This window comes from Fragaria vesca, linkage group LG6, assembly GCF_000184155.1.
Source record: "Fragaria vesca subsp. vesca linkage group LG6, FraVesHawaii_1.0, whole genome shotgun sequence".
NCBI lineage: Eukaryota > Viridiplantae > Streptophyta > Magnoliopsida > Rosales > Rosaceae > Fragaria > Fragaria vesca.
Window position 1 is genome coordinate 28,702,103 of NC_020496.1, and position 12,008 is coordinate 28,714,110.

The 12,008-nt window shown below is 38.6% G+C and overlaps 4 protein-coding genes across 4 annotated transcripts; all 4 read left to right on the top strand.

Annotated features, from left to right (window-relative positions):
• Positions 1-976: 976 nt before the first annotated feature.
• On the top strand, positions 977-2,641 carry LOC101305962 (UDP-glucose flavonoid 3-O-glucosyltransferase 7-like). The gene is made up of 2 exons (XM_004303975.1): positions 977-2,547; positions 2,583-2,641. Exon 1 carries the CDS (start codon positions 1,020-1,022, stop codon positions 2,430-2,432), a length of 1,413 nt encoding a protein of 470 aa, XP_004304023.1. The 5' UTR covers positions 977-1,019; the 3' UTR covers positions 2,433-2,547; positions 2,583-2,641.
• Positions 2,642-3,894: 1,253 nt separating this feature from the next.
• LOC101306252 (UDP-glucose flavonoid 3-O-glucosyltransferase 7-like) lies at positions 3,895-5,683 on the top strand. The gene has a single exon (XM_004303976.1). The coding sequence runs from the start codon at positions 4,164-4,166 to the stop codon at positions 5,613-5,615; it is 1,452 nt and encodes a 483-aa protein (XP_004304024.1). The 5' UTR covers positions 3,895-4,163; the 3' UTR covers positions 5,616-5,683.
• A 1,255-nt stretch (positions 5,684-6,938) lies between these two features.
• Positions 6,939-8,702, top strand: LOC101306543 (UDP-glucose flavonoid 3-O-glucosyltransferase 7-like). Its single transcript, XM_004303977.1, has one exon. The coding sequence runs from the start codon at positions 6,984-6,986 to the stop codon at positions 8,388-8,390; it is 1,407 nt and encodes a 468-aa protein (XP_004304025.1). The 5' UTR covers positions 6,939-6,983; the 3' UTR covers positions 8,391-8,702.
• A 1,697-nt stretch (positions 8,703-10,399) lies between these two features.
• LOC101301417 (UDP-glucose flavonoid 3-O-glucosyltransferase 7-like) lies at positions 10,400-11,854 on the top strand. The gene has a single exon (XM_004305892.1). The coding sequence runs from the start codon at positions 10,430-10,432 to the stop codon at positions 11,852-11,854; it is 1,425 nt and encodes a 474-aa protein (XP_004305940.1). The 5' UTR covers positions 10,400-10,429.
• Positions 11,855-12,008: the final 154 nt, after the last annotated feature.

Here is a 12,008-nt window from a genome sequence, read left to right on the forward strand (position 1 = left end):
CTTGAATTAATCTACCCAACTTCCCTCAATTCTCAGGTTCTTGTTGGTCATGTCTGATGATGAGGTGATGCGTTTTCAGAATGCCAAATTGCCATTGGAAGCGATGAGAGACAAGCAAAGATTATGATGATGAATTTCAAATGAAGAATCTATACGGGCTCTATCCTTCGGCACCAAACCCAGTTGGGGCTGGATTTCAAACTTACGTTTCCAATAGCAATGGAAGCAACGGCGCCGGCGGAGAAGGTAGAGGGAATGGTAGCGATTGGAGCTGCTTGATCTGATCGAATTAGTAAAGATAAATTGAAGTATGTATTTACTCACATGTGTTGGAACTTGGAAACACTCGACTAGCTTTTAGCATTTTCATTCATATTAACGGCGTTAATACGAAGGTTAGTGTGACGTGGACATCAGATTACATGAATGGCTGAGATTGTATATTATCTATTGGTTCAGTTGAACCATGGCGCATACAAGAATTTCCGTTTTATCTTTCCACCAAATAAAGAGAAAGTGACCAAACCTGTCCTGGTAACTAAAACGCGTCATAACAACTTACTTGTCCCAGCACGACCGATACACCATTTTGAGGGATAGAGTCTCACAACCACCACCCCCTGCACCTCCACCTTTTTACTTCCTCTCGCAATTCCTTCCTCTTTCAATAGACAAATGTGAAAGTGAACTTCCCAAGAGAAAAAAAAAATAATAATAATAATAATAATATGAACATTTGCAGATTACTACTGTAACCAAACTGAGTGAGTTAATGCGGTGCAAACATATACCAGTTGGTACCTAACAACAGTCTCTCATCCCAAGACTAGATCTTGGAATTTTCTTTCATTAGGGAAGTCACTACCTTACATTACATTATTGATTCTCAGCAGATGCATTTTCAACTTTGACACCATATCATTGCTTCTTTGCTTTGTTTCTGCAATAGCAGCTACTCTCTTGCAGGTTCCCATGGGAACCAAACAGATCAGCAGCTTCAAATTGTCTTCCTACCTTACATGGCTCATGGCCATACTTTACCCCTCATAGACATAGCCAAACTATTCGCTTCCCATGGTTCCAAATCCACCATTATAACCACCCCTTTCAATGCACCACTCATCTCCAAATCAATCGAATCAAGCAAAAGTTTGGGTTTAGAAATTGACCTTCTTGTCATAAAATTTCCATCTAATGAAGTTGGGTTGCCAGAAGGAATTGAAAATGCTAATTTGGCTACAACCCGAGAGATGAAGGAAAAGCTCTACAAAGCCAGCAATCTGCTTGCACCACAGGTAGAGCATATTTTAGAACAATATCATCCTCACTGCCTTGTTGCAGACAGTTTATATCATTGGTCTACAGATGTTGCAGCCAAGTTTGGGATCCCGAGGATCATCTTTCAAGGAGTTGGTTTCTTCCCCTTGTGTGCTTCATTGAGTGTGATACTCTACCAACCACACAAGAAGGTTTCATCTGATTCAGAACCTTTTCTTATTCCTAATCTCCCACATGAGATCAAGACCACAAGAAACCAAGTACCAGCTTTTCTCAATCTAGATGGCAATACAGAACTTATCAAGTTGGTCAAGGCATCCATAGAGGCTGAGGAGAGGAGCTATGGGAGTATTATTAACAGCTTCTATGAACTTGAACCGGATTATGCAGATCATTACAGGAAAGTTTTGGGCAGAAAATCATGGCATATCGGCCCGGTTTCTCTATGCAACAAGGCAGAAAGAGATAAATCAGAGAGGGGAAGGGGAGGATCTGTTGATGAAGTACACAAGTGCATGAATTGGCTCAACTCTAAGGAACCAAATTCAGTTGTTTATATATGTTTTGGAAGCCTCACCATTTTCAATGATTGTCAGCTCATAGAGATTGCCTTGGCACTTGAGGCTTCTCATCAGCAATTCATCTGGGTTGTGAGGAAGGAAAACAATGATAAAGAAGAGTTGTTGCTTAAAGAGTTTGAGCAGAGAATGGAAGGTAAGGGACTCATTATAAGAGGTTGGGCTCCCCAACTACTAATACTTGAACATGAAGCAACTGGAGCCTTTGTCACACATTGTGGGTGGAACTCGATCCTTGAAGGAGTGTCTGCTGGGGTTCCAATGATCACGTGGCCGGTGACCGGAGAGCAGTTCTACAATGAGAAGCTGGTGAATGAGATACTTAGGATTGGTGTTGCTGTTGGTGCTGAAAAGTGGGCTACATTTGAGGAGGAAAGTGCGAGGAGCGAAGCCAGTGTGAAGAGGGAGGCCATAGAGAAGGCTGTGACTGAAATCATGGTGGGTGATGAAGCAAAGGAAATGAGAAAAAGATCTAAAGCGCTTAGAGAAATGGCAAGCAGGGCTGTTGAAGAAGGTGGTTCATCTTACTCGGATTTAACTGCTCTAATTGAAGAGTTGAAGTCCCTTAGGCCTTGATTCTGTTGAAGCAACCAAAATGCCAACATTTTTCTACCAAACTTGGATCAACTTTCTACATGTAATATGTAGAATTCAAATTAATGGCAAAAGAGAAAGCATTGTTCTTCAACATGTGTTGTATGCTTGTATAGCTCCTAAGCATGGAATCATAATCCAATGCTGAAGAGATGAGGCATCAATGTAATATCTAATGAGTATGAACTACCACCACCTAAGTGCAAATTGAAATAGTAACAAGTCCTATTTCCAAAATGATCAATTGAAATAGTAACAAGTTTTCCCAAAAGCTTTTGGTTTTAGAAAGCTCTTTGAATTAATCACCTCAGTAAACATGAAATTTACCTTCTTCAGAATTCACTGCAGATATTTGCAAGTGTGATCAAGCTTGATGATGCTCAGCTGATGGGAATTGATTTGGGTCTTGAACCTTCTGGGTAGAAATGCAAATGGGTTTTTAAAAGAAATGAAAATAATGATCAGGAAAGTAAAGACAAGTGGCTGCTTGTACGATTTGAGATGAGGGTATTTGAGATGAAACACGAAGAAGCTGACTGAGGTGATGAGAAGCCAAGAAACTGAGAAAGAAACAAGTGTGGAAGAAGGTGGATCATCATGGTACATGGGAATTGGGCTGGATGCCATCAACTAAAACCAGGGTAGTAGGCCGAATCCAATACTAGGTCCCAACATAGACCAAGGGCAAAGGTCCAGACCCAGATCTATTTCGGGACGTGGACGATACGATACACATGCCACAAGCAACTGCATGATCGCCGGCTATGTCTTTCTCGACTAATTTTTGTGCCATTTTTGTGCATGAGACACTGTCGGACTGTCCTCGTGTATTTTTTTTTTTTTTTGGTCAAATAAAACAGAGAAACTACAAAACAAAACCTGTAGAAATTCCCTCACCCAGCTAATTCAAATGGAACACTTGGGACACAAAAAAGGAGAGACGGTTATGCCAAACTGCAACAGTCTGATCCTGAAGATCAAACATTGTCCTCGTGTTTTACGAGAAACAATGTGAGATTTGGTGAAGATGCTGTTGAGAAGCAGTTAAAAAGTAGATGTTACCAAAAAGAAAAATTAATCAAATCAAATTTGAGACGTGAAGGATAGGTCCTAATCTTTTTCTAGTAAGGTATTTCTTGTATATATGTTTTAGAAGATACTTCTAGATGTATCGAACAGTTTTTTAAGAACACTTAGAAATTGAAATTCAAAGCAATGATTTAAAAAATCAAGAGTGAAGCGCATATATAATAGGTACATTAATTTGTAGTCCAGTTCTTGAATTTTGGAACTTGATTCTTGAAGCCATGCCAAATATTTCGTTGTTAGAGTTCCATAATCAAATCAATCAGAGATAATATATGATCATATTCAAGGAACCAGCTGCTAGAAGAATGATGAGCGAGCTACCAATCAATGTACCCTTGCATCAGTTGCATGAGTTCAAGACTTTCGGATAGGTTTTGATCACTCACATATATATGTTTGCAAGAGACTATTGATCCATCAAACATAAGCTGCCAAAGTGCCAATCCACCTTTTCCAAAACAAACAAGAAAATCTCGCCACCCAAGTCTCTATCATGAGAAGCCAGCTACCTTAGACTATTAAAACTCGATTAACCTTGATCCCTTGGTATAATATCTCATTTCCATTTCTAGTTCTTCACAACACGAAAGTGTGCATTACAGATTTTTTTCCTTGCAAGTCCTCATGGAAACCAAAACTCATCGACAGCTCCACATTTTCTTCCTTCCATATATGGTTCAAGGCCACACTTTACCCCTCCTAGACATAGCCAAACTATTTGCTTCACGTAGTGGTGTTAAATCCACCATAATAACCACCCCTGTCAATGCACCACTCTTCTCCAACTCGATCGAAACCAGCAAAAGTTCGGGTTTTGAAATCGAACTTGTTATCATCAAGTTCCCATCTACTGAAGTTGGGTTGCCTGATGGAATTGAAAATATGAAGCTGGTGAAAACTCAAGAAACGAAGGAAAAGTTCTACAAAGCTATCACTGCGCTTGAACATCAGGTAGAGCAGCTTCTAGACCAGCATCGTCCTCACTGTCTCGTTGCAAGCACATTATTTCATTGGGCTACGAATGTTGCTGCAAAGTTTGGAATTCCAAGACTCATTTTTCACGGACCTGGTTTCTTCCCTTTGTGTGCAGCAAGGAGTGTGACACTGTACCAACCCCACTTGAAGGTTTCATCTGATTCAGAATCTTTTGTTATTCCTAATCTCCCACATGAGATCAAGACGACAAGAAATGAACTACCAACTTTTCTTACTCAAAACGGTGAGACAGGACTCTACAAGTTACTCGAAACATGTAGAGAGGCTGAGGAAAGGAGCTTTGGGATTATTGTAAACAGCTTCTATGAACTTGAACCAGATTATGCGGATCACTATAGGAAGGTGTTGGGGAAGAAGTCATGGCATATCGGCCCGGTTTCTTTATGCAACAAGGAAGAAAAGGATATATCAGGAAGGGGAGCAGAAGGCTCAGTTGATGAAGTTCACGAGTGCTTGAACTGGCTTAGTTCTAAGAAAGCGAATTCGGTTGTTTATATATGCTTCGGAAGCCTTAGCAGTTTCAGTGATTTTCAGCTTTTGGAAATCGCTATAGGTCTTGAGGCTTCTGGACAACAATTCATTTGGGTTGTTAAGAAAGAAAATAATGATAAAGAAGAGTGGTTGCCTGAAGGGTTTGAGCAGAGAATGAAAGGCAAGGGACTTATTATAAGAGGTTGGGCTCCTCAACTACTGATTCTTCAACATGAAGCAGTCGGGGCTTTTCTCACTCATTGTGGATGGAACTCAATCCTTGAAGGAGTGTCAGCCGGCGTGCCGATGATCACCTGGCCGGTGTTTGCGGACCAGTTTAACAATGAGAAGTTGGTGACTCAGATACTTGGAATTGGAGTTGCTGTTGGAGCTCAAAAGTCGGAGGATGGTCGTGTGAAGACCGAAGCGAGTGTGAAGAGTGAGGCTATAAAGAAGGCTGTAACTGAAACAATGGATGGTGATGAAGCTGACGGAATGAGAAGAAAAGCTTTTGCGCTTGGAGAGACGGCAAGGATGGCAGTTGAGGAAGGTGGTTCATCGTTTTCTGATTTAACTGCTTTGATTGAAGAGTTGAGGTCTTTATCTTGAAGTAGCAAAATATCAAAAATCTCAACATTTTATGCTCAGAAAATGTTGCATACCTACATATGTATGATGTATCTTCTTCTTTTTCTTTTTCTTTTTTGGATATATACCTACATGTATCTTTAAACGTTCAAATGAACTTGAGTTTGAAGAGATTTTCATTCTTGTTTCCCCATGTCATCATGAATAAGTCAATTATTCTATGTGCACCAGTGCACGTACTATATATATAAGTATATATTCCTTCTTTTTTTAATAAGAAAAACTAGATTACAAACAAAAACCCGAGTTTTATTCCATTACGTAGTCCCAGTTTAATTTACTAAACCAAAAGACTGCATGCACGAAGTTTGAGCAGCTAGTATAATGCCAACCGATCGAATTAAGACGCCCAGACGCACGAAGTCTTTAGGTGTATATATACATGCATGCACGCAAAAAGAATTTAACGGCCATCACTTTGCTTCAGATTCTAGTTAATTCTGGCTTTGATCGTGCCAATAAATAAAGTTCTTTACATTTTAATCCTTCTTTTGAAGATTTAAATTGGGGTTTAGATTAACTAAGGCAATGGAGTACTGTATAGAGGACAAAGAAACCAAAAACCCTAGCCTGCCTTTACGTCCTTACCTGATCTATCCTTCTAGCATTTCTCTGATATATACGATATTTCTCAGATCTCTACACCAAAAACATTATATGAAAAACTAAGTTGAGCAATCAATTAGAATGGAGAGATTCAAATACAAATTAAGCACGTAAGTAGGTAGACCTAGCTTGGAGTTAATTAGTTTGAATTCTGGATCTTATTCTTGTAGCTCTCTATTCAAATATGCTTGATTGATTGGAGCATATGAGCCAGTCAACCCCTGGACATGCAGTTGGATGATCGAGTTTAAGACTTTCAGATAGGGGTTTCGATCAGTCACTGTAATTTTCTCAGTTTCATTTTCTCTATGACACCTTGTGGTTTGTCTAAAGATTATACATATAAAATATGACCAATTCGAACTTATAGTTGTTTTCTTTCGACTATGATTGCATGGATAGTGAAACTTGAATTCCATAACCTATTCGGAACATGCACCTGTCGATTATGAAACAGCAACAAGATTCGTTTACTCATGCTTATCAATCAGTCATTCTTTGCCACTAAATTTATTCAAGAACACAACAACAAAGTCTGGCCACCCAAGTCTTTATCTCGCAATTTTTCTTAGCCACGGCAGTTGCTGCAGCTTACACTATTAAAACCCAATCTTTGCATGTTAAAATCTCATATTTTCAACACTGTGGGCTATATACTATCTTGCAAAGTAATCAATGGAAATCAAAACTCATCAGCAGCTTCACATTTTCTTCCTTCCATTTATGGGTCAAGGGCACACTTTACCCCTCATAGATATAGCAAAACTCTTTGCTTCACGTGGAGAAAAATCCTCCATAATAACCACCCCAGCCAATGCACCACTCTTCACCAAAGCAATCCAAACAAGTAGAAGTTCGGGTTTGGAAATTGAAATTCTTCTCATCAAATTCCCATCTTCCGAAGTAGGGTTGCCTGAAGGAATTGAAAGTTCTAACGACTGGGGTAAAACCGCAGAGATAGCAGAAAAGTTCTTCAAAGCTCTAACACTACTTAAACATCAGGTAGAGCAGCTTCTACATCAATATCATCCTCACTGTCTTGTTGCAAGCTCTTTGTTTCATTGGTCTACGGATCTTGCTGCCAAGTTTGGGATTCCGAGGCTCATATTTCAAGGACCTGGTTTCTTCTCCTTGTGTGCTGCAATGAGTGTTACGTTGTACCAACCTCACATGAAGGTTGCATCTGATTCAGAATCTTTTATTGTTCCTAATCTCCCACATGAGATCAAGATGACAAGAAACGAACTACCATCTTTTTTAAAACAAGAGGGTGAGACAGAGCTCATGAAGTTGCTCAGAGAGTGTAGAGAGACTGAGAAAAGGAGCTATGGGATTATCATCAACAGCTTCTATGAACTTGAACCAGATTATGCAGATCACTATAGGATGGCGTTCGGGAGGAGGTCATGGCATATCGGCCCGGTTTCGTTATGCAACACGGCAGAAAACGATAAATTAGCGAGGGGAAGGGAAGGCTCAGTTGATGAAGTACATGAGTGCTTGCAGTGGCTTAATTCTAAGAAACCCAGTTCGGTTGTTTATGTATGCTTTGGAAGCCTGAATACTTTCAGTGATAGTGTGCTCTTAGAAATCGCATTGGGACTTGAGGCTTCACAACAGCAATTCATTTGGGTTGTCAAGAAGGAAAACAATAATCAAGAAGAGTGGTTGCCTAAAGGATTTGAGCAGAGAATGGATGGCAAGGGACTTATTATAAGAGGTTGGGCTCCTCAGCTATTGATTCTTCAACATGAAGCAGTTGGGGCCTTTCTGACTCATTGTGGGTGGAACTCAATCCTTGAGGGAGTGACTGCTGGGGTGCCAATGATCACCTGGCCGCTGTTTGCAGACCAGTTTTACAACGAGAAGTTGGTGACTCAGATACTTGGTATTGGGGTTTCTGTGGGTTCTCAAAAGTCGGAAGATGGTGGTGTGAAGAGCGAGGCCCGTGTAAAATGGGAGGCTATAAAGAAGGCTGTGACTGAAATTATGGAGGGTGATAAAGCTGAGGAAATAAGAAGCAAAGCTGCTGCGTTAGGAGAGATCGCAAGGAGCGCAGTTGAAGAAGGTGGTTCATCGTACTCGGATTTAACTGCTCTCATTGGGGAGTTGAGGTCATTTGGGTCTTGATTCTCTTGAAGTAGCCAAAATGCCAACCTTTCCTGCTTCGGAGAAGTGTAGTTGCATGACTTGCATCTCCTAGTGTAGTTTGAATTGTTGGTATATTATACCTACTTGTAATCTGTAAAAGTTATACAGAGGGTTTGTATAAAAATAAAAAATAAATAAAAAAAAGTAATCTGTAAAAGTTGAAATAAATCGTACTGGTATTTCCTTCTAAACGTACACAGATATGCATGCATGCATTGCTTCCGAAAGAACTTATCACTACACCATCTCTCCACATATTGGAATTAATATAGTTTGATACTTAATTAACTGAAAATTTATAGATATGATCAAGTGATATATATCTATATAGTTACAGCCTATGATCGAAGTACGTAATAGTGTTGTAGTAGTGTACGTTGTTATGACACTAAATGATAATTAGTATATGCAATTAGCTAGTAACTATTCAAACAAAATGCAATTAGTAAGTACTATATATATTATCAATTAGTAAGTCTACAGAACACTATTTACACCTCCCTAATTTTTCTAAAACGCACATAGTTCAATAAAATCAATAAAAACCTTTTTTTTTAAAAGATTCTATTTATACCTTCATACTCGGTAGTTAGACCTCCTTCGATTTTTTAAGTATCTAACAATCATCTTTTGTTTTCAAAATCCATCCAATTGATTTACTAGCTACAGTAAAACCTATAAATGAATAATTAGGACCATGGAAAACTATTACTTTAATTAAAGGAGTTATTATATTATCGATAAATGAATAATTTATTACTTTATAGAGAGTTTTATTATTAATTAAGACTTTTCTTAATTTGTTATGAGTTTCTTTAATTTTTCATAATACAAGGAAAAAGCGAAGAACTATATATGGATACTTTGGGAATAACTAAATTGAGAAATTACTGTTAAGAGATTCCTTATTTTGTATTTTGAACATTATTTACGTACACTCTTATTTTTGTGTATTTTATCAACTATTAATAATAGGATATTTTTCAATAATATTTAATCAATTATTACTTTATGTATTCGTTGGAACTTGGAACCTAAAGAGAGTGTAGAAAAGTTATTATCTTATGCATTTAGTGAGGTTCCTAGTAATATACATTTAGTGAGGTTCCTAGTAGAAAAGTTATTATCTTATGCGAGTCGGGACCGAATAAATTTATTATTTAATCGAGGTTATTCATTTATCGAGATTTTACTGTCTATTGAGCGGAGCTTGTTGTTCAGGCACAATAATAATTTTGCAAATAAATAAATCTCCAAGTTCCTCAAGCTTATAATTGATTACAACAAATGAGTTTAAATGAAATTCAAAAAGAAACTGACAAAGAAGATAAGCTAAAGAAAAAAAAAATGTCTACATATTGCTTAATGTTTCAAGTTTTTTGTAAAATTTTACTTAATCATCGATTGTGAATATTCTTGATTTTAATTTTTTTTGTTTTAACTTTATATTAATGTGTCTTTATTTGTAATTTCATATGAATCTAAAAGCATTATTCTAGGTGAAGCATGCAACACATGAATTAAAAATAACAATATTGCAGGCAATGTTGCCTGCCTCTAGCGTTTGTATACCAAAAAGTAAAGCATATATGGTGACAAATCCGTATCAAACATCATTATGATACGTTCTGTGACAATGAAGTTTTTTCTGGAACCAGAAACTTTAGTATCGAAGGTCTGATCAGAATAAATTTGATAACATAATACATGTATTATAAAGCTAATCTATCGTGCATCACCACCTAAATCCACCCCCCAAACAAATAAGCCAATAGAATCCTGAACATGTTATAAGAAAACTGTAACGTGAATAACACGTCAGATACTATGCAAGTAAGATGCAAACCTACAGTTCTGCATTGAGTTAAGAACTTTGTTGTATATACTGGGTGCTGCACTTAAGCTGTAGCCTACAGTCATATCATTTTGCTCTACAACATTAGTTTCATCATCTTGGATTGTCCGCTAGTTGTGTCTATCACGCCATGGCCACTAAATCCCATGAGCAACTTGATATCATGTTCTTCCCATATATGGCTGCAGGCCACATCATACCCTTCACCCATGTAGCCAAATTATTTTCTTCTCGTGGTGCGAACTCAACCATACTAACCACTCCCCTCAATGCACCATTATGTACCAAATCAATCCAAAGAAGCAAATGTTTGGAGTTCGATAAAAAAATTGAACTTATTCTCATCAAGTTCCCATATGCTGAAGTTGGGTTGCCTGAGGGATGCGAGATGGCTGATTTGATCACAACACCAGAGATGGATGGAAAGTTTTTCCTAGCCACCACTTTGCTTGAAACACAGCTCGAGCAGATCTTAGACGAACATCGTCCTCATTGCCTTGTTGCTGATGCATTCTTTCCTTGGGCTACAGATGTTGCTGCCAAGTTTGGAATTCCAAGGCTATATTTTCATGCAACTGGATCGTTCCCTTTATGTGCCTCATTGAGTATGATGATACATCGACCTCACAAGAAGTTATTATCAAAAACAGAATCTGTTGTTCTGCCTGGTCTCCCAGATGAGATCAAGATGACAGGAGACCAAATAGCGGATTTTTTTAAGCTAGATGATGAAGCAGAATTTACCAAGCTCTGTAAAGCAGGCTTAGAGCTTGAGGAAAGGAGCTATGGGGTCATTGTCAACAGCTTTTATGAACTTGAACCAGATTATGTAGATCATTACAGGAAGGTGTATGGGAGGAAGACATGGCATATTGGCCCGGTTTCCTTATACAACAAAGAATTAGAAGATATAGCCGAGAGCTCCATTGCTGAGCAACACCAGTGCTTGAAATGGCTTGATTCTAAGAAACCCAACTCGGTTGTATATGTATGTTTCGGAAGCATGATAAAATTCGCTGATTGTCAGCTCCTAGAAATTGCAGCAGGCCTTGAGGCATCTGGACAAGACTTCATTTGGGTTGTGAAGAAGGAAAAGAAAGATGTAGAAGAGTGGTTGCCTGAAGGATTTGAGAAGAGAATGGAAGGTAACGGACTGATTATAAGAGATTGGGCTCCACAAGTGCTGATTCTTGAGCATGAAGCAATTGGAGCTTTTCTCTCTCATTGTGGGTGGAACTCAATCCTTGAAGCAGTCTCTGCTGGGATACCGATGATCACCTGGCCGGTGTCTGCTGATAGCTTTTACATTGAGAAGTTGGTGACGCAGATACTCCGTGTTGGTGTTGCTGTTGGTAATGAAAAATGGGTGTCATTTGTGGATGCAAGTTTGAAGAGCGATGCCCGTGTGAAGAGGGTGGCCATAGAGAGGGCTGTGACTAATATTATGGTGGGTGATGATGCAGAGGTAATGAGAAACAGAGTTAAAGCACTTAGAGAGATGGCAAGCGGGGCTGTTGAACAAGGTGGTTCATCTTTCTCAGATTTAACTGCTCTAATTGAAGAGCTGAGGACTCTTAAAAATTCTTGATTTTCTTGAAGCTCCGCCCAAATGGCAATACTCTCTAGTTTCTACTTTGTAAAATAAAAGTTTCCCCAGTAATCCTTTGCCGCCCACTACGACTAAATCATCACATCCAAGTTTTTACAATCTTGTTTGGTATCAATCCCCAAAAAAAAAAAAA

Excerpts from the sequence above, each read along its gene's own strand:
- LOC101305962 (XM_004303975.1), top strand. The coding sequence starts at position 1,020 with ATGGCTCATGGCCATACTTTACCCCTCATAGACATAGCCAAACTATTC.
- LOC101306252 (XM_004303976.1), top strand. The coding sequence starts at position 4,164 with ATGGAAACCAAAACTCATCGACAGCTCCACATTTTCTTCCTTCCATAT.
- LOC101306543 (XM_004303977.1), top strand. The coding sequence starts at position 6,984 with ATGGGTCAAGGGCACACTTTACCCCTCATAGATATAGCAAAACTCTTT.
- LOC101301417 (XM_004305892.1), top strand. The coding sequence starts at position 10,430 with ATGTTCTTCCCATATATGGCTGCAGGCCACATCATACCCTTCACCCAT.